The following is a 25,298-nucleotide window of genomic DNA, read 5'->3' as shown; positions in this document are numbered from 1 at the left end:
ACCTGGAAAGTTCTGGACCCCAGTTCAACCTAAACGTCCCCCGACACAGGTTCAGGCCATTCCCTCGGGTCCTGATGCTGGTTTCTGCACAGAAGAGATCAGTGCCTAAGCCTCCATTTCCCCTCAGGAAGAAATTGTAAATGAGGGAGACCCCAGATGGGTCGGGAGAGGGATGGAAGAAGGAGACGACGTAGTTCTCCTTGGCTCTCATCATTTTATTTGCAGACATCATTTTCACAGCTGCCCAGAGCCCCGTGCCACCCTCGGACAGCAAATCACACATGCTTAACCCCTCTCCCGATTAATTAATTAATAATGCAATTTAGTAACGGCGCGACCCCTCCCTGGCTGCCTCCTGGGATTGGTCGTGCTGTACCCAGGGTGCCAGGTGAATGAGCACAGCCAACTTGCCTGCTTTCGAGGGTTTTTTGAAAGGAAAAGGGCTCTGCTTCTCAACAGAGATTTGAGCATTGCTTCCACCTTCCAGGTGTAGCTGCTGGATGTGAATGAAAGCACTGACAGCCAAATACATAGATATCCAGGAAAGTGTAGCACCATGCTGCATGCAGAGCTCCCAGGTTGCTTTCCACAACTGGGTCCATCCCCTTTTTTTTTTTTTTTCCCCAAATGAGGGACTGAGGTACAAAGAGGTTAATAAAAAATAAAATAACAATCTTTCCCCAAGCCAGGTGGTGCACTGAGTCAGGGCTCAGAGGAGAGAGCAGGGCTCCCCAGGCCCGTTCCCCACACACTGGCACTGCTGCTTCCTGAGGGGAAAGGGGGACATGCACACCAAGACTGGGACTGTGCCTTGGCATAAAAAAGCAGCCTGAAGAGTCAAGGGAAAAACAGAGAGAGATGGGACAGAGGAATGGCTGCAGGAACACAGCTGGAGTGAGCCCTGGGCTCCCCAAAATAGTGCCACTCCTTGGGATCCATGTTAGCTCCACAGACCAAAGCTGCAGGTGCACCCAACACTCACAACTCTTCAGTGGCTGCAGTTTTTGGTCACTATTTTCTAGGCAGCAAAAAAGAGACACAATTGAATTTATTTCTGTGCCAGGACCATGGGACACACCATGGGCCTGAGCCAGGGAAATTTCCCAATGGCTCTCCCCTGCCAAGAAACACATGCACAACACTTGCAAAGCCCAAACTGCAGAAAGATTGTGGAGTGCAGGAGAGCCAAGCGGGGCCCTATGACAATCTCTTTGGAGGGATGTGGGGCAAAACTTACTCCCCAGCACACCAGAGTTCCCAAAGAGCCTTGGTTTGGACTAGGAAGCAATCCCCTCCTGGAGTTTTAAATCAGCAAACACTGCCCTGTCTGCTCTAGCATCAGCAGCATGATCTGCTTCCAGGGCTGCCAGGCCCTAGACTGGCATTAACTCTGTAATCCCCAGCACACTCAGAAGAATGGCAGGCAAATAATCAGCTTGAGAGCAGCCGAGGAAGGCTGACAAGGACTGCAACAGTCAATGAAAAGAAGCAAGAATGTCTCCAGCCCTTGGAAAACTCATCTTTGTGAATTTGAAATCTTTGGTGTAGCAGTCTGCTGTGTCCGAGCAGCCAGCCCTCCATGGCATCTCTGCAGTGACAAGGATGTACTTGCAGCTCTTCTACTGCAAGTTTTGTTTAGTCTCTGGCAAGATAACTTTGATGATGCTACAGCTCTGCTGTTCCCTCTGCTCTCCTGGTTTCCCAGAACTGATAGCCCACTCATGGAAGAGGGGTGGCATGGAGGGGTGAGGAGAGGATGCCCAAGGCGCATGTGAGTGCTCCAACCATCAACAGTGGCCATGGGAACTGCACTGGAGTGACCAGTGAAAAGAGGAACAAGTCCCAGAGATGGAAGCCAAGGGGCCTGGGTGGCAGCTGTGCGGACATCAGGGGCCAGTCCTATACTATCAGTGGCCACAGGGACTTCTGCCAGCACAAATACAGGAAGGCAGAAAACTCCTGACCAGGTTATGAGGTTACAAAAGGACCAATTTGAGCTCCAGCCTTGGGGTTTAGCAACATGTGTTATCCAGATTAACCTCGTATTAATTGAAATTTTACTGGGTAACTGCTACCTCCATCTCATTCCTCTCCCCGTATTGATGCACCCTCATTCCTCCAGAAGCACATGGACACCAGGGAGACAGCTTTCAGCAAATTACCTATTTTTAAGGGTGTGACTGACTATGCCCATTTTAGTTGTGGGCTGATGCATTCCTGTAGCTTCCAGCTTCCCTGTTTGCCACTACCCCTTCCTTGTCCTAGCACTGGTGTCATGCATCCACTGGTGTGTGATGACAGCTACAAACCAGTCCCTGGTTGTGTCAGATGAAACTGAGCAGGACCACAGAGCAGAGGATATGAGAGGCTGAGGGTAGCAGAGCATAGCCAGCAGATCAGGAGCAGGCCAGACAATTGAAAGCTAATATTAGAACAGTTCAAGCCTCCCTGGAATTGCGTCTGAACACCTGAGCAGGCATTTTGCAGGGTAAAATACAAAATTCCACCTGCCCTCAAGAGCCACAGCAACTGGGCACTTGGGAAAAAGGGCAAGAAATGAAATAATGAGAGAGATTTTCCCTGGGACTCTGCAGGGCAGAAAGGAAGAGCCTGGAGTTATGCCAACAGTCTGCAATAAGGAACTCAAACAGGGGCAGTCATGGTGCTTGAGTTAAAAATTAATGGATTCAGGCAAATATCATTGCAAAAATCGCAGGTAAGCAGTCCTTGGCTCTTTCCAGAGAGGAAAGCAGGAAAAACTTTCATAGCACCAAGTAATGCCACATAGTGGTTCAGGGCAGTAAGGAATCCCAGCTCCAATGGAAACTGCAGGAGGAAGTGAGCTGGGATGTGGCCAGGCACCTGTGCCCATAAAGAAACACCATGTCTCCTGACTGTGAGCAGTCAAGGGCATGTTTGGCATAGCTTACTTGTGGCATGAAGTCTCACAGAGAATGCCAAGACTAAGAGGGAGACAAGCCCCAAACATGGGGTCATGGATGTGATGGACTGCATCTGGTCCACAGCACACACACAGACAACAGTAAGTTAAACCACTTCCCAAAGGAATTGGTGCCTCCTCCATGCTTTCAAGTCATTGTTTTCAGGCTCTGGTGCTCACACCAAGGCTACTCCTGCAGCTGGGACAGCTGCTCCACATTCCCCTTTCCTGCTGGCCAGGCCCAGTTGTGGGTGTGAGCCCATATTCAGTCACTATATCCTCCTGCATCTTAACTGTTCACAGTCAACAGCCAGCATCCAGCAGCACACACCCAGGAAGATATCAAGAACCTTGGCTGCTACCACTCAGCTCACAGGGACCCTGACAGATTGGGAAGTGGAGGATTTCTTGGTCAAGCACACAGTTGTCCCTGCTACCACTGGCCCAAGCTAAGCTTGCTGTACGAAGCAGCCCAGAGTGCTCCCCACTGCACTTCACAGGGCTGAGGACAATCGCGGAAGTGGAATTGAGTGTAGGGCAAGGGAGGCCTCACTACAGACCAAGTGACTGACTTTACAGAGGAGTAGCTGCCACCAAGGCTCCAGGAACCATCTGCATGGAACCATGTACAGTGTGATTCCAGCATGAAAATGGAGCACGTGAAAACAAGTGGTGGCTGTGGGACATTCTCTCCCCTTCCAACCTCCTCAGCAGGCCCCATCCCGTAAGTCTTTGCACAGTCAAGGTGACACCTTGCTGGCCACTGAAGCCTATCAGCTGCACATTGTGGCAGGTGCCAGGAAAGTAGCAGCAAGACTCCCTTTGGTGTTTCTCCAGCACTTCAAGACTCTTGCTTCTTGGGCTCCTGCAGCAGAGTCCTCCTGCTGCCAGCAAAGGCCCAGCAAGAGCTCTGACCTTTCTTGCTGAGAAACACCATCCCCATGAGCCAGGAACAGTTGGCTCCAGTCCTTTTGTTCAGCACAGCCGCAGGGAGCTGGGGATAATCCCTGACTGCTGTTGGCAGGCACTCATTTGCTGGTGGCTCGTGTCTCCCTCCCAGCCCGAGGGAGGCAAGGAGACAACCCCAGCCTCGGCCAACGAGCAGGTCGGGCTCCTCACGTCTCCAAGGCTACCTCAGCTGAAGCTGGCTGAACCAGGAGCTGACGGCACAGTCCACACGCATCACCAGGGAGATCCCCAGCAAGAGGCAAATGCTGCTCACCACAAAGCCCAGTGACTCAAAGAGGAACCTGCAGGCACAACAGATGCAGTTAAGGGTACAACAGCCAGCATGACTACAAAGACAGACTGCTACCCTCCAGCTCACTGATTTTCCTGACAATGAGAGGCTGGTAGCACCCCTCATTCTAAACCTGAATTACATTCACTCCCCAGAAGCTGCTGCCTGAAACCTATAAGCCAAACAGTCGTCTGGTTTAGAGGACACGCAGGACCTGTTGATACAGGTGGGATTGTGAACCCCTCAGAGGCTGAGGCCACCCTTCACACCAACTAGTTCAAAGATTCGCTGGTTCACTGTTTCTGGGTTTATCACTTCTGGCCTGGTATCCTTACCTTTGGCTCTCTGACTACAACATTCTCAGTTTCCAGGTGGGCTCTGTGTGTCCTTGGATATTATGATAAGGAGAAACTTCTAGGTTCTAGCTCAAGTCTAGCCTCTGAATTTCAAGCAGAAATTAGTTAGGGACATTCCTACAACCACTACTAGGTAATGAGTCAGAAGATCAATCACAGGGTCTCTTCCAACATTTGTCTGTGAACTCTAGTCAGGGATATGACTTAACCCAGCATGAGAGCAACTCCTGGGACTTACTTTGGGGCAAAGACCTTCCAGACCATGAGGTGTCTCCTGAGGATCATAGCTGCACAAACACAGGCCAGAAGCTGTGGGGAAGATCAGGAAAAACAAGTTACAGTTTACATACTCTAGAGAGACCTCCTGGGCACTAGGTTCACATCTGAAGGTGGTACTAAACTGCACATGCCTGAGAGGCTGGCACAGCACACATCAGGAATGAGCATCCTAAAAAGGACTCTCTTCCATGTCTTCAAGTGAGGAAACACAAGTAGCTTGGGGTACAAGCAGACCCTTGTGGGGCCAAGCTGCGGCAGCACAGGGGAATCTCACACTATGGCTAATCTGACCTACTATTTCACTGAGAGGAGCACTGTTACTCTCCTGCTGAAGGGCTTGCCCCTTCTCTTGCACTGTCTCTGATCTGACAACACAGGAGAATGATTTGAAGAGATAAATCCCAGAAAACTATTCACTTCTTTCACAAGATTAAAATTTCTGGTGTTTAGCCCCCTGTATCATCTCAGCACATATGAAAACCAGAGCCAGTGTGAGACAAGAATGCTAAGGAAGACAGGAGTAGGATTACAAACCTGCAGCTCCTGAGCAGACATTCCCACTCTGGGCATATGGGTATGAAAAGCATCCTAATCTGTACGGCAGCTTTCATGCTGCAGCTCTTCCCAAAGCACAGAGCAAAAGAAAAAAGTTGCTCTTCCACCTGCAACCAGACACTCCACCCCTGGGCCTGTCTGTGTCTTGGCTGACCCCTTTCTCTCATCAGAGTGCCCCACACTTATCACAGCACACCAATTTCCTCCTAGAAAGCCCTTCCCAGAGCTGCCCTGCCTCTGCACGTACCTGTGCCCCAAGGACAAAGAGGTACTTCAATCCCAGCCGCAACAGAGCAGTGGAGAACTCCTCTGGAGACTCTCGCAGCCTCATTTCCATCATGTGCTCCTCCACCTCCTGCAGCTCCTCCCGGGACTCCTTCTTGAGCTTCTTCCTCTGTGAGTTGGACATCTCACACACAAAGGGCCATAGCAGGAGCAGCGGGCAGCCAACTACCTCAAGGATAAAGGCATATGAAGTTATCAGAGCCCAGGAGGTGAGAAGCAGTCTGGGCTCTACCATCCTGCCCTGGATGTGCAGGAAGCATATGCCCCAGCTCCAGGCCAGGCTGCTGTGGCCCCACAAGGGGAACAGCGAGGATGCTGTTGCTCAGCTGGTGCTGGAGCCTGTACTGCCCCATGCTCAACTTGCAGAGCCCCAGGCAAGGCACTGCAGTGAGCTGTGTCTGCTTGGGCTCCACAGCCCGGAAGAAATTGATTTACCTGCAAAGAGAATGTGGGAGGCAAAGGTGTTTGCGCCCACCAGGACAGCAGGTAGGAGGTTTGTGTTGTGGTCAAGGTGAAAGCCAACAAAGGCTGCATTCCAGTGGATGGCTGGGAAAATAGGCTGGTGGCCTGTGGAATAGAAGAACTGTGAAGCAGCAAGGAGCCAGGAGATGACTGCGTACCATGGCACTGAAAACGGCTCTAGAAGAATAAAAGACAAAAACAGAGGCAGGGGGTGGGGATATCAGCATCAAGGAACACAATAGATCCATGGTCAAAAAAAGCCTAGTGACCTTTTTTTCCAGGTCCCTTTCCATGTTGACTCTTTTAAGAGACAGGAAACAGTCCAGCGCCTGCCCACAGATACGGCAAGGGGCCAGCCTTGTTCCCTCTGCTGGTGCCAGTAGCCTTGCTACTGCATTCTGTCAGCACCAGTGGGGTTTGGTGACCACACCCTGGGAAGAACAGGTTTACCTGTTCTTCTTTACCTGACCCAAGACACTCCTCCTCCCACATTCACATCCCTTCTGCATGCATTTTTCTTCTACTAGAGGATTTAAGCAGCTCTAAAAAAGCTAAGAGTATCCTGACCATCAGTGCACCACTATTTCCTAAGACTAGAAACTAGATCCTGCTTCTCCCACTGGAATTAAGGCAATTAAGGTCACTGCAGGTGAGGCCCAGGTCACACATCTAGATTGTTCTACTGAGCCCAGACTCACCAGCATCTCCGGCAAGGCCTCTGGCACATGTGTGGATGTGCAGCAGCACAAAGGCCTCCACGAAGAGGAGCAGGAAGGCAATGCTCAGCCGCTCGCTGTGCAGAAGCATCAAGAGGAAGCCCAGAAGGGTGAGGGCTATGACCAGGGCTGCTGAGTACACACTGCCCAGCCCGTACGCTGCAATAGTGGCCCTGCAGCTACCCCGCTCCAGCCGGCTCTTCTGAGACTCCTGCATCCTCTTGTAGATCTGAGGAATGACGTGGAGGAAGTCGACTTCAGAGCCAGGGACCCCCAGGTAGGGAGTGACGATGGATCCTGCCGACTCCCGTGTGTCCTTTGCAAACACCGTCATGGGATTGCACAGCAGGAGCAGCAGTCCCACAGATGCTAGTCCATAGACAGCCCTGGGAAAGACAACAACTGCAACCTGCACGAGCTCCTGCAGCTTGCCAAGAGAGTCATCAGCACTGGAGGCAACAGCCCAGTAGCAGGCAATGCAGAGGACCACTAGTGGGAAACCCCAGCGCACAAAGAGCACGAGGGGGCCCGAACTGTTCAGGTTGCCGTAGTGCCTTAGCCAGCTCTGCACTGCATACACCAGCCCAGCCAGCAAGGCAACGCACAGGAGGTAGAAGAGGTTCTTGGCCCGTGTGTTTCTCAGGCTGGCAAGTGGGGAGAGGAAAACAGAGGGCCGGCACTGAGGGATTTCTTCACGGCACTGGTGGAAGAAACTGGAGAGGCGCACGCAGACCAGGAGCATGGCCACGAGGCACAGCAGGTACCAGATCTCTCTCCGGTAAGAAGAAAAACCAAGGAGCTGCTGCTTGGGACCTTCTGGCACAGTCAGGCGACCATCCCAGTGGAGCTTCCCTACTAGCAACATGACCAGCGAGGCCAGCAGGAATGGGGTCACCCGTGCCTCAGCCACAACAAAGCTGTCAGAGAACATAGCTCCACAGCGGAAGAACAGAATGCCCATGGGGAAGGCCAGCCCCAGCCATGCTCGCAGCCTCTGCCTCAGGCCACCACTGGCCAGGGGTGGCTGACTGCCTGTCAAACGGGCTCTCTTGAGATGCTGGCCCCACCAGTGCCAGAAAAAACCCAGCTGAGAAACAGCGGCTGCCCATGATGACACCAGGAGCAGATCCAGCCCCTCCTGGGTGAAAACATGGACGAGCCATAGTACAGCAGCCCCCACAGGGCCCCAGAAGAGCGGGTACAGGAGGCAGCTGCGACAAAAAGATTGTGAGGACATGGCCAGCTCTGAGGCCATGTAGCAGAGCAAGCAGGAGGAAGCAATAAGGATGCAGCCCCCCACCATACGTGGGGGGTGGAAGCGGGCCCAGGACTGGGTGCACACAGCCCGTGCCTCCCGCAAGTAGTGCTGGAAGCGACTGATGAGGCTTCCCAGCCTTGGCTCGAGCTCTGGAGGCACCATCGTTCCCTGCACCTGGGTCAGGAGCTGGGTGTGCTCCTCCACAGCACTGGAGAAGAGCTCCTGCAAGTGCTGGAGTTGCTCTGCTGGCAGGTCCTGAGCCACCAGCGAGTAGGACTGCAGGAAGCGATCCACCTGCAGGAGAGAAGACGCAGGATGAGACAGCAGCACTGGGAAAACTGGGAATGGGATTCACTGCTTCATGCTGCCCCTTCATAATGGAAACAACTCCAGTTTACCAAACCCTGCCAGTGCAGGCCTGTCCCAACCTACATCACCCAGGGCTGGTCACACAAATCCAGGATGCTATCATCAGGAAACTCAATCTTTCTGCCAAGCTGACATCCCTCTCAAGTGATGCATCCATAGCGACAGCCACAATGACTCCTGCAGCTACACCTCTGCTAACCCTCTGTATCACTGAGGGCTTTTATAGTCTTTGGCAGCAATAAGGCAAATGTCCACCAGAAGGTCAAGCCATTACTATTAATGATTTGTTAATTTGCACTCCATTCACTTTGTTAATCTGCACCTCCAACAGTTTGAGTTGGAGCATCTCAACTCAAACTGTTGAGTTTTGCAGTTTTGTCTAAGGAAAAACACAACATTAAAAAATTTATAGTGAATGAAACCAAACTGCTTCCCTTTCTTCAATGCTAGCACATTAATACACTGCACCATAGCTTAAGGAAAGCTCATTCTTTTTGCTTTCTACTTCAGGAGGACATGAACAGAGGCAGATATGATCCCAAAGTCATAAAAGAAATCTTACAGGGGCATTAGCAGGGTAGAATACCTGCACACACATCCATCTACTTAGCAGTGTAGATCTGCTGCGGTCCTGAAATGTACCTGTAACTTTACACATCTTCCATTTGCCTCAAAGTACAGTCAGAATCAGTCTGCCTCTGCCCACAGATGGCAGACACATGCACTGGCTCTCTCACAGGCCTCCCTGGAATGCCATGGCTTCTTCAACACCACTGTTATCGAGTTGGAAACCTCCTCAAACAATGAGTGCAAATATTTAAACAGACACAACTTGATAATGCTAATTCCTAACAAATCATGATTGATATCCTCAGTGATTAATGGACACTAACATACAGTATGATCTTTAAATGTCAGAGCACTCTGCTGCTCTATAATTACAGAGCTGAGTATTTCTGTCTTTCCATCAGCAATCATTCTCTCCAGCTCCTCACTGGCTTGCACCACTGGTGTCCAGCTGGCACTCTAAGGAGTTGGTTGAGCACTGGAGGAGTTATTCCTGTGCTCCCAGCAATACAGAGTCCCCCAAAGGCAGACTGGCCCTTAGCTGAGACACATGCCTTGCAATGCTTGTGGCTAATCTGGCTCTGTAGCATGACCAGAGCCACAGCAGATGGCCCCCATGTCATCTACAGAGGCTCTCATTTAGCCTGCTCCCCTGCCTAGGCTTTTTTTACACCTGGGGTAGAGACTCTCATTCAAATTTTGTCAATCTCCTCCTGAGGTTCTGTATTTTGTTGCACTTTGTGTAAACTGCTCCTTCAGTATCCTACCTTAGTATTATCTGTTACATGGTTATTTTTTTGATTTGGTCTTTCATTTCTGTTTTCCTTCTTCCACTAATCCACAAGTTTTTTTGTTAACACTGTTTCCTTCTTCAAAACTGAAGCAGGATCAAAATCTCCACTTTTACTTTCAGATCCAATCACAACACTAGCCTCTGGTCATCTTCAAACTTGAGGAACCAGTGTCCTCTATCACTTAATCCACTTCTGACCATCTGGGTCCAACCACCCTCCACCTTCCCTGACAGTATTTTCCGTACCACAAGACTGAACTAGAACATCATTTCTCTTTAGGAAAAATGGTGCTGTCTTTTACTGGAGCAAACATTTCGAAGATGTAATGCTTCTAAGTAAGTTCCCCGTGAAGACAATACCATGTCACCATCTCACCTCCACCTAACAAAGAGGTTTGTACTTAAAAACCCATTCCTTCTCCCCTCTAGTCAAATGGGATGCCTACCACAGACCGTACCTGTTTGGCATTGATGTGATAGACTGAGAGCTGCTGCAAGGCTGCAGACACAGTGTCACCGTCCCCAGCGAACATATCGGCCATCACCTCCCCAATATTACTGTAGGGGATGGGCACCCCCAGCAGCAGGGCCACAGTGGGCACCAGGTTCACTTGGGGAATGGTCTCAGGCTCCTGGAGAGACAGGGGAGGAATAAGAAATTCAGAGAGAACACAGTAATGCAGCTTTTCACTCATGTGAGAGGACAGTGGGGAAGACATTTCTGTTCAAAGGTCAATCCAGGCAGAGGCATGGCTCTGCTTTTCCTAAGGGTTCTGTGGTGAGAAGCATGCCTGCTGGGAGCTGTAGGTTGATGGGGAAGGCATTGGCTGTCCAATAGCTCACCTGGCCCCACACTAGCGTGCCTCACAGCTGTAGTGACCTGAACATGCCTTCCAAACACTTCAGTCCTTTGCATCCTGTGTCAGCCCTTCCACTGCTCTCTCAAGACAAGGTGACAGACCCCTCACTCTTCTAAATCAAGGTGAGAAGTCTGGAAAGCAGCACTGAGGAAAGAGACCTGGAAGTCCTGGTTGATGACAAGGTGAATGTGACTCAGCAGTGCCCTGGCAGCCAGGAGGGCCAACCCCGTCTTGGGGGCATCAGGCCCAGCATGGCCAGCCAGGCAAGGGAGGGGATTGTCCTGCTCCGCTCTGCACTAGAGTGGCTTCAAGTGCTGGGGGCAGTTTTAGGCACCAAAAGAAAGACATTAAGCTATTAGGAAGCATCCAAATGACAGCCAGGAGGTTGATGAAGGGTCTGGAGGGGAAGCCGTGTGAGAAGCATCTGAGGTCATTTGGTCTGTTCAGCCTGGAGAAGAGGAGACTGAGGGAAGACCTCCTGGTGGTCTTCAACATCCTAATGAGGGGAACAAGAGGGTCAGGTTTCTTCTCTGTGGTAAACAGTAACAGGATCTGAGGGAATGGCCTGAAGTTGTGTCAAGGAGGTTTAGGCTGGATAGTAGGAAAAGGTTCTTCACCCAGAAGAAGGTCAGGCACTGTAACAGGCTCCTCAGGGAAATGGTCACAGCACCAAGCCCAAGAGTTCAAGATGTGCTTGGACAATGTTCTTAGGAACATGGTGTGACTCTTGAGGTATCCTGTGCAGGGCCAGGAGTTGGACTTGATGATCCTGATGCATCCCTTCCAACTCAGCTTATTGCATGATTCTATGACAGAATCCCCATCCCTCTCAATCTAAAAAATCCCAGTCCAACTGTTACTCTCTATAATACCAGGATGCAGTTTTCAAGCACCAACTCAGGCAGGGATAGCTAAGAGTCAGCTTCTCACCTCTGGAGGGCCACTGCCAAACAGGGGTGTCCTGCTGTACACAAACAGTGCTGCGTTGACTTCCTTCTCGCTGTCGCCACCATGGTCTCCAGTTTCTGTCATGCCATGGTCCCCAGCCACTAGAAGAAGAGTGTCATTCCCCAGGTGATCCACCAAGGACCTGTCATCAAGATAAGGATGGTCAACTCCGCCCTGGGCAAGGGTCCCACTAGCCTAGGTGGGAGAGGACATCTGCCCAGCAAGGCTGCCTGCACCACAGAGGTGAAGCCCACAAAAGGATATGAGCAAAACTAAATGCTGATGCAGAACTGTAACAAGCCAGAGACCGAGGTGTTTTAAATTGTTGCTCTAAAGCCAAACTGAAAGTTCAGAATCCTAAGACAGAGTGCATCAATCTTGCTTGGGTCCCCAGCAAACAGTGCCTTCAGGGATCTTGACAAAATGGAATTCAGAAGAAAGGTTCCTGACAAAAACAAAACTTTAGGCTGCTTCTATTTGGGTCATATATCATGTTATGTGAGCCATCTCCCACTTCAAAGGAAAAAAGCAGGGATTAGTCCCTGAAGGATGCAGTAGGTGTGACACAGTACATGCTCTCAGATACAGCAGGGAAAGTTACCAACTCCTTCTAGCAGCAAAACTTAAAGCAGTCCTAAGAATCAAAAGCTGCAGCATTTTGGACTGAGACACATCTGCATGACTGAAATTTCTGGATCCCATCCTGCCCTCTGACTCAAAGCTGCAGTTCATGGTTCTGCATGGTAAATGCAGCAGCACTCATTCCCTAGCCAGGGTCCTCCATCTGCTTCTCAAACACTAGCCACACCTCAGTGGGACAATCTCCATGTTAAAGTTGGAAAGAGTGAGGCTCGGTTGTACTGCAGCTGCATTATCATCTCATGGTTTGGTAGAGAACCAAGACCTGAAGGCAGCTTTACTTATGAAATCAAACCTCTCAACATGCATCTATGCAAGCAATACTGCCCATAGCTGGGGCTCCGGCTGCTGCTGGCCAAAGCTGTTTTCCATGTTAATAGGCTCAGTAAGCATTCCTTGTTGCCCTACACATCTGTCAGTTCCCTGGGAAGATCCCACCAGCCTGGCTGAAGGAAGAGGCCACCTAGCAACCCCTCAGCACCACACTGATCACCTGAGCATCTCATTCATCTGGGTGAGCTTCTTTGCCATCTCGGGATGGTCGGGTCCGTGTTTGTGCCCACAGTGGTCCACACCAAGGAAGTGAGCAATCAGCACATCCCATTCACCACTGTCCACTGCAGAACAAAAGCAAACTCAGCACGCACAGCCCCAGAATTCTAAGCCTGGATTCTCCTGCCAGAATTCCCTGGTTGCCTCTGGATATTACTGTTTCTTTCCCTCCTGCCACTGTCACTTGCCAGCTCTTGAGAAAACTGATGCAGGTTTTAAGTGAGGCATACTCTTGGCCAGCGGTTTCTGGGTGCAATGGCACAGGGACCTCAAACCCTGGTAAACATCCCAGGATCCCTGTTTTTTTTCCCATCCCTCAGGAGGGGAACAGTACAATGTCACTCAAGTGAAAGGCCACTGCAACCGTGATTTGCATAGATTCATACACAGAAGAATGAAAGTGCATTTCCCTTGGTCCCAGGATCTCAGGGAGGTGGAAATCACCTAAAATTCACAAACTGATTACATGCTTCATCTTCTTCCCATGACTAGGAAGCAACAATGCTTTGCTGAGAGCAGTGCTGTGTCTCAGCCTCCTAACGTGTGTTTTCCCCAGAGCATTGTGTGCCTGCCTAGGCAGCCACATGTCAAAGTTAAGCTGCTCCTCCTGCATCCTGCCAGTGTATTTTGTAAGACAAATGCAGAAGTCTAACTTCATCCCAAAAACCTGAATTTTGTCCTAGACAAAGGAAAGGTACCTACAGAAATGGTCTGTGGGCTCCAAGAACTGGCTCTGTGGAAATCCAGCTAGAGCACTGTAATCCTTGGGCAGCAGTGTGTAACTGCCCAGAGCTACTTTGTAACAGAAAAAACCCTTTAGCCCTACCTTAAATTCGCAGTAGGACTCCCACATTAGGCCAAGGTTTACCCAAGCCCTGGTGAAACAGCTGCTTACCAGTTGGATAGAGATGCTGCAGGATCCCATCATCCACCGTGTGAAGATCCTTCACATTAAAAGAAGGGAAGAAATACGAGCGGAAAAACTTCTTTGGGAAGAGTCCTTCCCAGGTATCATCACCCATGAAGACCACTCTCCTTCCTGAGCCAGAGAGAAAGAAACCCATGAGAGGTGGAGCCCTCCTGAGTCATTACCATAACAATCATCCAAAGAGCCTGGGCAGACCCAGGTCAGGGTCTGGAACAATGGTTCCTCTCCAACTCAAAAACAAAACTAAAATTTTCACTAAGAAAAAGACCATCTGTCTGTAATTGACTTTGAATACAGGGACTTTGAATACCAGCCCACGAGTATCCGTAAGCCCATGAGTGCCCCCACACCAAACCCACTGCATAACCTCAGGACTGATTGCTGACTTGACATGTCACCCCTGCAGAAAGACTCGTGAGCCACCACAACACAAGTGGGTGCATGGGGTGCAGCATGAAGCAGACAAAGCCTCACCCGAGGCCTATGACCCCACTGCAAAATGCAAGGCAGCAGGCGATGGAATAGAAGATGTGAGTCCTGAGTTCTGGCTTTTAAACACAATGGTGATGGTGTTCCAGACAAGGAAAAGAGAAGACAAAAGCACTAATACTTCCCTCTACCCTTGCCCTCCTTGCCCTGCCTGCCAGCTTGCTTCCACAGAGCCTCTTCAGCCTGGGAGCAGGAACCCTTTTCTCTGAGACTGCTACTGTGGCACAGGATCAACTGGTGCACTTTGCTTCAGATGATTTACTGCATTTGCTCACCTTGCTCACTCAAAGTCATGTTACATTAGCCCACTCTGAGCCTTGGGAGGAAGCTTCTCTGGGTAACAAACCACAGTGGCCTGTCCCCTCCCTCTACTACATGATCTCACCAAAACAAGCCCTTTTCAGCTGCACTAAGCACCAAACTACAACGAAAATGGGATGAGGTTGTTGCCTCATGGCTGCAGGCAGCTGTCCAGGCAGGCTGGCTGCCTGAGGGACACCCCCACAGCACACCTGGCACACCTGGCTCCTCCCCTGTCACGTGCCTCAGATCACAGGACGGACTGCCCTTGGCTTCCTACAGTCATTCCTGGGGGTGACCTTGGGACAAACACTATCACTGCAGCCACTTTCACCTGTTTTCTCATCATCTTTGAAGATGATGAAGGTGAAGCCATGGTCAGAGCCACTTCTTACTCCCAACCGAATTGGAGACACCCTGCCCGGCCTGCATGACAACCCCACCTTAGGTAACTGTCGTTAAGCAGGGCAAAAGAATCGGCTCACAGGGTGGATCTATTGTAAGCAGTGCCCTTCCCAGAGAGAAAGTAATCAAGGTTTTGAATACAAGTTAAATTGAGCAGAGGTTTGCACGTGCCCTGTCCCACGGAACTGCTGCCCTGCCTACACAGAGTCATAGAATCACAGAATGTTAAGAGGTTGGAAGGGACCTTAAAGATCATCCAGTTCCAAATCCCTTCCCACAAGCAGAGACAATTCCCACTAGACCACATTGCTCATGACTTTATTCAACCTGGCCTCAAACACTGCCAGGGATGGCACATGCACAAGCTCCCTGGGGATCCCGTTCCAGTGTCTCACCACCCTCATAGTAAAGAATTTCTTCTTAATAGCTAACTTAAACTTCTCCTCTGTCAATTTTTACCCATTGCTCCTTATTTTATCGCTACGGTTCCTGACAAAGAACTCATTTCTGGCTTCCCCATAGGCTCCCTTCAAGTACCAGAAGGCTGCTATAAGGTCTCTAAATAACCTTCTCTTCTCCAGGCTAAACGGCCCCAGTCACAGAATCATCTAAGTTGAAAGAGACCTTCAAAACTGTCCAATCCAATCATCCCCTCCCCACTATAAACTCTAAACCACACCACCCAGCACGAGATCCAGAAGCCTCTTAAGCACCTCCAGGGATGGAGACTACCATCTCCCTGGGCAACCTATTCCTATGCCTGTGAAAAACTGCTTTTTTTATATCTAGCCTGATTCCGCCCTGCCTGAGCTAACAGCCAGGAACTCACCGTTCTGCACCAGCTGTGCCAGCAGGTTATCCTCCTGGATGGCGTAGGAGGCAAAGTTGCTGCCCACGTCGATGAAGGTGGGCAGCGAGCCGGTGGTGAGGCCCTTGATGCGCTGCATGGTGGCCGTGGGGGGGTCAGCTCGGAAGCGGTAGAGCCGGGCATGGCGGGGCTGGGCCGTGGCTAGCTGGTGCAGGACACCCAGCTTGTTCTCATAGGGCAGTGGACTGGTCTTGGCGGGGTCAAAGCGGGCGAACTCAAAATGGAGAGCGTCGATGATGACGAGCACGGCCTTGGAAAAGCGTTGGGGAGCCCAGCAGGAGCCTGGCGGGAGGCTCTGCCTCTCCCAAGGTGGAGGCACGAGCGGGTCTGAGCAAGAACTGCTGCTGGCAAGCTCGATCCGGGTGAGCAGGAAGCCACTCATGAAGAGCCCGATACCAGCAAAAAAGAGAAAGCAAACCCAGGCCAGGAAAAGCACCACTGGCCACCGCTGCATCCTAGAGGAAAGGACAGGCAGGCTCAACCCCCAGCTGGGCAGGCACCGCTCCCTACCCATCCCTGGCCCAACACCTCTCACACCCACTTGTCCCGCAGTAACCCGCATCAGCCTGACCTGTCTTTACTTAGCCCCGTTCCGTGTCCTGGCAACTGCCCCACGCACCTCCCTGTATCCCCTTCCCGCCGAGTCCTGCTCCCTCCCAGCTGCCCATTCCCCTTCACACAGCCCCAGCCCCTCGCCTGCACCCTCGACTCCCGGTCCGCCACCTCACACCCGCGCCAACCTTGCGTGCCCCGCGTACCAGCTTCCCCTCCCGCTTCCCGGTCCCTCACAGCCCTTCAAAGCCCCTTTTTGCTCCCCCGGACCCCGCTCCCGCCCCGTCCCACCTGCGGCTCCCGGCGCCCGCCAGTCCCGGAAGCGCCGCGCGTGGCGACGGCGGCGCTAGAGCGGCACCACGGGGGGGGCGGCGCGCGGCGGCAGCGCCTCCTGGCGGCCGGGAGGCCCCAGCGCGCCTCCCTTCAGGCCAGGCACACTCCTAACAGCCACAGTGTTGTTTTAATCAATCAATGAATTAATCGACAGAAGCGCTCCCTGCTCTGTGGCGAGCGACGTGAGGAGAGAACGCATAGTCACGCACTGTAGGGGCAGCTTCTGGGAGCTGACAGAGGGGATGTTGAGAGCAGCTCAGATTAACAGAAAGGTGATGCACTGGGAAAGGCATCCTTCGTAGGAGTTGGGTCCCTAAATTCACAGAATTATAAAATGGTTTGGGTTGGAAAGCCACGTTGAAGATCATCTAGTTCCAAGCCCCTTGCTGTGGGCAGGGACAGCTTCAACTTGACCAGGTTGCTCAGAGCCTCATCCAACCTGACCTTGAACACTTCCAGAGATGGAACACCCACAGCTTCCCAAGAATAATTTTTTCGTAATATCTGATTTTTTGCTTGTGTATGTCACTGCATGTCCATGAGAGATCCCACCAAGAGCCTTTTGAGGAGCGATGATCCCCCTTAGGCATCAAATGCTGGGGTCAGGCACCCAAGCACAAGGGAGCGTGCTGCAGCAGCACTGTTACCATTTATTACATGATTTAAATCCAATACAAAATAGGGACTAAGGGAACAAGAGCGATTGCCTGCAGCAGAACAGGACTGCTGGCAGGCTTTGGGAGAGGGTATGGGATCCTTCCAGCCCTGTTAGCTGGAGCTGCCCTGTTCTGCCTTCAGCACCTCCGTGGCAGAAGAGTGGGAGTCCTCATGGGCTGGGGGCATCTCATCTTGGGTCTTCACAGCTTGTGGCTTGGTCAGCGTGGTGTAAATCCCCAGGGCCTGGAAGGAACAAGACAGTGAGAAGAAGGGAAGGAGAGGAGAGAGCCAGGCCCCATCATAACGCCCTCTTCACCTCCCCGGCGCAAGACTCACTTCGGTGAGAGCAAAAATGGCTTGGGTTGGAAGGGAGCTTAAAGATCCTCTTTTTTCTAACCTCTCACCATAGCAGGAACACCCTGTACCAGACTAGGTTGCTCAGAGCCCCATTCAACCTGACTTGAACACCTCCCAGGTTGGGGCATCCACAGCTTCTCTGTGCAACCTGTTCCAGTGCCTCACCATCCTCATAGGAAAAAACTTCATCTAATCTCAACCTACTCAATCAGTTTAAAGCCATTCTTCCTCATCCTATCATGATATGCCCTTGTAAAGTATCTCTCCATCTTCCTTGTAAGTCCCTTTTAGGTACAGGGAAGTGCTACAATGTCTCTCTGGAGCCTTTTCTTCTCCAGGCTGAACAATCCAAATTCTCTCAGCCCTTCCTCATAGGAGAGGTGCTCCATCCCTCTGATCATCTTGGTGTCCTCTTCTGGGATCACTCCAGCAGGTCCCTCTCCTTCCCGTGCTGAGATCTCAGAGCTGGATGCCGAGCTCCAGGTGCTCTTGACCTGCTGGCCATGGGGCTCTGGATGGAGCCCAGGACACACAGGGCTACACTGACCTGTGCGACCATGTTGGTGACATCGCCGGTGTTGGCGGGCAGCAGAACGGTGTTGGAGTCTTTGGCAATCTTGGAGAAAGCGTTCACGTACTGCTCTGCCACAGACAGGGAGGCAGCAGCATTGCCGTGCTGGGGATAGAGGGACAAGTCAAGTGCCACCAACGGTTCATCCCTGCCTGTATCCCCAGCCCACCCCAGTCCAGCAAAGATCCTCACTCCCTGCTGCTGCTGAAGGTGCCAGGGAGTGTCCAGAAGAAAGCCAGGTGCCACCCTTCCCACAGCTTCACCTCCCCCGGTGGCAGCACAAAGCAGTGGCTGCTCCAGGTAGCTATCACTCACCTGCTGTGCCAGAGCAGCTGCCAGGAGCTGAATTGCCTCTGCCTTGGCCCTGGCCTTGACCAGCATGGCGTTGGCTTCCCCTGCAATGAACCACAGCAAGGTGTGCATCAGAATCATGACAAAGTACTTGCAAGGACTGAATCCTGAGCATTTCAGGGAGTGAATCAAGACAATTTCATGCATGCATGGTGGTCTATTCCCCCATAGTAACACTATCACACGCCTCCTGCTGCCAGGAGGCTGGGGCAGGGCAGCAACATCAACTGGAGCTCAGCCTGAGGCACCAGCACAGAAGGATCAGAGTGGCTGAGGAAGCCTGGCTCACAGTGATGCTGTCTCTCCCCTGCAGCACCACCCTTCAGTCCAGAGAGTTACAGAACCCCATGTTTTAGCCCCAGGCATTACCAGCAGCTTTGTTGATTTGTTCGGCCTTCTCAGCTTCAGATGCCAAGATCTGGGCCTGCTTCTGGCCTTCAGCCACGTTGATAGCTGACTCCCTTGTCCCCTCTGACTCCAGCACTGTTGCCCGCTTCCGTCGCTCTGCCTCCACCTGCAAACACAGGTCAGACACCAGCCTGCCATGGCTGTGCTGGGGAAATCTCATCTATGGGGTGAGGACACACTCCTCTGTTCTGCTGGGGGAAGCACGGCTTAGCAAAGCATGAAAATACAGCTACACAATACTGTGTGATCTCAGCAAGGGCTGGTTCTGCTCCTCATGCCACACAGCCCTCCTCAGTCCTGTCCCCAGCAACGTGGACAGCTGCTTCCCCCTCCTCCTCTTCCAGCCAGATATTTGGTGTCCAGCTTTTCTCAAGGAGAGACATTAAGCTCTGAGATTTGCTTCCCCCCAAAACCCAGTAGAGATTTTAAAGGGAGCTGGCAGGGCTTGTATGTTGTAGGCAGGGGCCACCACTGCAAAAATTATGACAGGAGTTACTTATTCAGTAGCTCTGTCTGCAGCCAAAGTGTCCTCCTGAGGCAAGGAGTGGATGCTGCCAGCTCTGGACAGCTAACAATAATGAACCATAGCCTGTATCAGCAATAGTGTGGCCAGCAGAACTAGGGAAGTGATTATCCCCTTCTACTCAGCACTGGCAAGGCCACGCTTTGAGTCCTGTGTCCAGTCCTGGGCACTTCAGTTCAAAAGGGACATTGAGGTGCTGGAGTGTCCAGAGAAGAGCAAGGGAACTGGGGAAGATCTGGAGCACAAGTTTGATGAAGAGCCCATGAGAGAGCTGGGGTTTAGTCTGGACAAGAGGAGAAAGGTCTTGTGAGGAGACCTTATCACTCTTTACAACTACCTGAAAGGAGGTAGCAGTGACACAGGGGTTGGCCTCTTCTCCCAGGTAGTCAGCAACAGGATGAGAGGACATAGTCTTAAGCAACACCAGGGGAGGTTTAGGTTGGTCATTAAGAAGGATATCTTCACAGAAAGGGTGATTAGACAGTGGAATGGGCTACCAGAGAGGCAGACAGTGTGGAGATCTTTAAGCAAAGACTGGACACGGCACTTGGTGCCATGGTCTGGATGACAAGGTAGTGTTTGGTCATAGGTTGGACTTGATGATCTTAAGGTCTTCCAACCTTATTGATTCTGTGATTCTGTAATGCAGTGTGGAAGAGGAGGCTTCCCTCTTGTTCCACACTTCCTTCCCAGAGAGCCTCACCTGCATCTGCATGGATTCCTTCACACGTGGGGGCACATGGATGTCCTTGATCTCGTAGCGCAGACACCGGATACCCCAGCAGTCTGATGCCTGGTTGATGGCATCCACGATGCTGGCATTGAGGGACTCCCGCTCCTGGGAAGCACAGAAGAAATGGCAGAGAGCAGAGAAGAGGGGCTTAGCACGAGAGAGGTATCAGGAAGGAAACAGACACCTCCCTCACAGGTCAAGGTCTGGCAGAAAAAAACATCTCCACAGGTTTCAGGCAGGGTCAGGTGCTTCCTGCAGCCCTTGAAGGGGTCACAATCTCCTAGGGAGGGCAGTGCCTCACACTGAAGCTGCTGGGATACAACATCTGGCATACATCTGGATACAAGAGAATGCCAGCAATTCCGGTTTCTTCCCAGCAAATGCAGCACAAGGATTACAGTACCCTATGACCCAGGTCAGGGATATTCATCACTGGGGCTGAGCAAAGAGTCACTAACTCAAGAAAGGCAGCTGGACCAGCAGGGTCTGGGCACATGCCACCCATCACCTCCTCCAAATAATGCAGGGCAGGGCAAAAAAATAACTCCTGTTAAAAAAACAACTGAAACAAGACTCATCTCCAAGGATTCACCAATAGGTCAACTGAAACAGAAGCCATAAGCCATAAGCAAAGGGCATTTTGCTGTTAAGCATATCAGCCTGGCCATGCAGGCTGTCCTGGGATTTTGGGAGACACTGCTAGCTCCTTAATCCACCTCCCCAGCTCACCCGGAAGACTCTGTCCAGGGAAAGTTTGCCAAGTTCAGATCTCATGGTGGTCTGGGCCAGCTGGGTCACTGCATACTCAGGATCTTCCACTCCATAGCTGGCCTGAAGGGCAGAAGCACAAAACAGAGTGGACAGGGATGTCAAGAGGGAACCTGAACAAGTCAGGAGAGACAGAGTGCTAAAACAAGAAATCTGCCAGACACTCCTGCTTGAAAATGCAAAGTCTGGAGCCTTGGGAGAAGTCAGAGTGCCCAGCCCATCTGCCAGGCAAGACACAGAGGCTGGAGCACAGATTTTGGGGAGCAGGGAATGGGCAGAGACAGGAGAAAGGTGCCCATGGAGCAGGGATGGTACCTTGTAGGGATCCATAACCCGCAAGTAGAGCACACCATCGATCTGTAGGGTGACATTATCTGCCAGGAGAGAACAACAGACCTTGTTTACTGAAGCAGCACAAACAAAACAGGGAAACCCCCTCTTCCACAGCACAGCTGGGAAGGCTCATCCTTTTTCACCCTGGCATAGCAGCATGGCACAGAAGAGGACTGGCTGAAATAGATCTTCTTATCTAAATGCTTTGTAAAAGGACCTTACACTCCCTGGACAACACTGTGATGTTTTAATACGCAAAAGGTTTTGATTTTCCACACAGAAGCATTTCACACTGTAGCTCTCATAAATAAAGATTTAAGGAGGAAAAAGCCAAAACAAACCAGTTAAAACTAGAATGTAACAAAGCTGTCCATAAACATTATATCCATTAACCTGTTCTAAAATGTTTTTTTACAGAAACAGAATTTTTTTTTGTGGTTCAATAAAGGAAACCACGTTAAAATTTTATTTCTGGCCAGGTGCATTCAACTCAGCAAGAAGGGGCAGCTGCAGCCCAAACAGAGCAGCTGGAACCTCCTGGGGTGCCCCCACTCACAGCAACAGCTTTCTAGTTCCTAAAGAGAGCTGGAGAGGGACTTTTCACATAGACATGGGGGGATGGGCCATCAGCCTTAAGCTGATGGAGGACAGGAGAACAGGCTTAGATTGGAAGTTAGGAAGAAGTTCTTTACTGTGAGGGTGGTGATGCACTGAAGTAAGTTGCTGAGAGAAGCTTTGGATGCCCTGTCCTTGGATGTGTTCAAGATCAGGCTGGACACACCTTTGAGCAACCCAGCTGAGTGGAACATGTCCCCTTGACCATTGTAGGGTGGTTAGAACAAGATGAACTTTAGGGTTCTTTCTAACCCAAACAATTTAGTGATCTTGTGATTTTATCACCAAGCCTGAGTACCAGGGCACAGGGCTGCGTGCAGGAGCTTGGGACAATTCCACTCATCCTCACATCGTCCCTTGCTCACCCCAGATGCAGCAGAAGGAAAGGGGCAGGACACGGAAGCTGTTCCTCACCCAGTGTGACAGCTGACTGCTCTGGGACGTTAATGACGATTTCTTTGAGACTCTGGACATAACGAATCCGATCCAGGAGAGGGATGAGGAAATTCAAACCCTGGGAAAAGGGTGGGATTAGATGGCTGATAGACTAGAGAGAGTCATGCAAACAAAGCCCACACCACACAATGTGAACATGTTTTACACACAGGAAATTTCAATTAATCAGTGCTTTTAACACCCCACCAAGGAAAATTAGTCCACAGGTAGCCAAAAGGATTTCAGCCTGGGAAACTAGGCCCACCACCCCTCTCGGATCCTGCAAAGGACGCGCCTCGCTACAGCTTTAGGAACCTGCTGAATCCAGAAGGGGAGAAAAGCTGCTCCTTACAGGCTCAAGGATTCGGTGGAACTTGCCCATCCTCTCCACCACCCAGGCCTCCTGCTGCGGCACAAAGAGCACCCCGATGTTCATGGGCAGCCCGGAGTTCCAGCGGCATGGAGCTGGGGCCAGCCGTGCCGCACGCTTCAGCTGCTGGGAGTGCTGGGGGAAGGAGATGGAGCAGGGTTGAGACCAGCTGCTGGCACCTCAGAGCCCATTTCTACACCTGTTACTGCACCTGGGATCACGAGCAGGAGACAGGGAGGAAACAATGCCCAGGACAAGTGTTAAAAAAACACTGACAGAGTTGCTGACAGCTCTGCCATGGAAAAGAAGCAAGCAGGCAGCAGGGCCTTGCTTCTGGCTGTTGCAGACATGGGAAAACTCCAAGTGTTACAGGGCTGGGAGAGGCATGACCGGTGCTCCACGAGCTTCTTTTCACTTGGAGAGCACAGAAAACACACAAGGCTCCTGCTCCAAGCAAAGCTACAGAACCCCCCCTCCGAGGCCACAAGCTCTGTGTGCAGAGTTGCTTCTCTCTGCAAAAGAGAGCTTGCAGTTGCTGACAGCTCTGCTACGGAAAAGAAGCAACTAGGTAGCAGAACTTTGCTTCTGGCTGCTGCAGACATGGGAAAACTCCAAGTGTACTCCAAGCCTGTGCTGTAAGGGTGTTCCCACAGGGATGAGGCCTGGGCACCAGGGACAGTCTTCTCCACTGCTGCAGGGGGCTCACTCCCATGCCAGAGTTTTCTGCACATCTCCACTCCTCTCACATCCACCCTTGTAGCAGGGAATAAAGCCTCCCTGCCACCGTATGGGCAATGAAGATGTGTGCATGTGGGTCTCTTCTGCCCGACTCAGCCCCTACAACTTGTGCAAGCCCACTCACCCCAGTCCTCTCCCTTGTGGAATCCTCCCATTTTGGGGAGGCTGAAATCTGATCTTAGTCTCCTCGTGTTATGTTCTCCCTTGACCCAAACCCTAGACCCTTCCCCTGCAATACCCCATAAAACCCCACCACCCTGCCCCTGCGGCCACTCTTTGCCTCCCTCCCCAGCTTGGGGAGGTGGAAATAAAATGGACTCTCGTGCTTAACAAAACAGAGACTTGTTTCATCTGTTTCCCTGCCGGCAGCTGTACCTCCCTGGACGCACTGATCACTGTAGCCACGTGGTGCTACAGCCACCCCTTTTCAACAATCTGTCCCCCCCTGGTTCTGGCTGCTGCCAGGGCTTCCCACAAAGAGCTGTTTTGTCCAGGCATTCCCCCCACCCTCCTCCCCACACAGCTTCCCACAACCTCCCCACAGCCCAGCCCAGTTCACACCTCCACAGCCTCACACATCCATTTCTCCTACAACAACCTAGCCTCGCCTCACCACTTCCCATGTTTAGTCACCCCCACTGGCCCTCCCATTTGTCCACAGCCTCTGCAATTCCCCTCTGTATCCCAATCCCTGCCCAGCTCACCACCACTATCCCAGCACTTCCCAACACTCCCCCCCACCAAAGATCGCTCTCTTTCAGTCCCACTCGTACCCTCACATGTCCTCTGCACCCCTCCTCCTCACACCTCCTTCCCTGCCCAGCTCCTCCCCATGCACGGTGTCCCCCAAACCCTCAAAAGCACCATCCCACTGAACCCTACCTCTTCAGTTACCTAACTCATTTGTGCTCTACACCACTCCCCTATCCCAGTCCATCCCAGCTCTTCTCAGGCCCAAACATTCCCCCACGGACCGCCCTCTTCAGCTTCTCCATACCTGTCTATTCTCTACACCACCGCCCGCCCTTCAGATCTATCCCTGCCCGGCTTTCCCCGGACCAACACCGCCCCATTGCCTCGCCACTGCTCCTGCTCAATCCCCCATAACCCATGCAGTCTGTCCACTGGACGCCCCACCGCACGCACTCCTTTCCCCACCCCGCCAGCCCTTCAGCGGACCCCAAACACCACCTCACCCACTCTCACTCAGTCCCCTCGTACCCATTTATCCTTTTCACCTCGCCGTGTCCTCAAAACCCTATTCCTTCCCAGCGCCTCATCAGCACGCCAGCATTTTCCTGGAGCCCAAACACCACAGACCGCCCCTATCTCCGCAACTCTCCGATACCCATTTGTCCACAGCCCGCTCTAACTCCCCGCCCCGTACCCCCATCCCTGCCCAACTCCCCCTCACCTCTTCCTTGGATCCTCGAAACCACTCCGATTCCCACGCCTGTCCGCGCTCTGGGTCACCCCAACACGGCTTTACGCCATCTCTGCCCAGTTCCCTCCCAACACTTCCCAGACCCCCAACACCACCCCCCGCATCCCGGTGTCCCCAGCCCAGACCTCTTCTCCCGGTCCCCCTAGCATCCACTACCCGGGCCTTCCCCACGTGGGTAATCCCTGAGTTCCCCCCGTTCCCTCCCCACCCGCCTTTATTTCCCGCACCTGCAGCAGCCCGAGGCCGGGCCGGGCCCGGATCCCCGCCCGCGACAGCATCGCCCCCTCCGCCCGCCCCGCC

At 52.1% G+C, this 25,298-nt stretch overlaps 2 protein-coding genes across 4 annotated transcripts; both read right to left on the bottom strand.

Moving 5' to 3' along the window:
* Positions 1–210: 210 nt before the first annotated feature.
* Positions 211–16,681, bottom strand: PIGO (phosphatidylinositol glycan anchor biosynthesis class O). 2 transcript variants are annotated; one of them, XM_083883923.1, is made up of 11 exons: positions 16,654–16,681; positions 15,772–16,265; positions 13,716–13,859; positions 12,762–12,885; positions 11,612–11,771; positions 10,280–10,453; positions 6,817–8,386; positions 6,092–6,295; positions 5,619–5,821; positions 4,776–4,846; positions 211–4,191 (listed from the first exon to the last, which is right to left on the bottom strand). In XM_083883923.1, the coding sequence occupies exons 2-11, from the start codon at positions 16,262–16,264 to the stop codon at positions 4,071–4,073; spliced, it is 3,264 nt and encodes a 1,087-aa protein (XP_083740049.1). In that variant the 5' UTR covers position 16,265; positions 16,654–16,681; the 3' UTR covers positions 211–4,070. The 2 variants fall into 2 exon arrangements, with proteins under 2 accessions (XP_083740049.1, XP_083740050.1); XM_083883924.1 differs by having other exon boundaries at positions 6,092–6,223.
* Positions 16,682–17,331: 650 nt separating this feature from the next.
* STOML2 (stomatin like 2) lies at positions 17,332–25,290 on the bottom strand. Of its 2 annotated transcripts, none has more exons than XM_083882796.1 (10): positions 25,226–25,290; positions 22,799–22,951; positions 22,426–22,525; positions 21,379–21,437; positions 21,025–21,126; positions 20,266–20,400; positions 19,001–19,145; positions 18,596–18,675; positions 18,257–18,385; positions 17,332–17,595 (listed from the first exon to the last, which is right to left on the bottom strand). In XM_083882796.1, the coding sequence occupies exons 1-10, from the start codon at positions 25,274–25,276 to the stop codon at positions 17,464–17,466; spliced, it is 1,086 nt and encodes a 361-aa protein (XP_083738922.1). In that variant the 5' UTR covers positions 25,277–25,290; the 3' UTR covers positions 17,332–17,463. The 2 variants fall into 2 exon arrangements, with proteins under 2 accessions (XP_083738922.1, XP_083738923.1); XM_083882797.1 differs by lacking the exon at positions 25,226–25,290 and adding an exon at positions 24,969–25,022.
* Between the last annotated feature and the right edge of the window lie 8 nt (positions 25,291–25,298).

The sequence above is a fragment of the Zosterops lateralis genome, assembly GCF_965231275.1.
Source record: "Zosterops lateralis genome assembly, chromosome: Z".
In the NCBI taxonomy this organism is placed as follows: domain Eukaryota; kingdom Metazoa; phylum Chordata; class Aves; order Passeriformes; family Zosteropidae; genus Zosterops; species Zosterops lateralis.
Note: the sequence above shows the minus strand (reverse complement) of the source record. Positions and strands in the feature narration are given on the sequence as shown.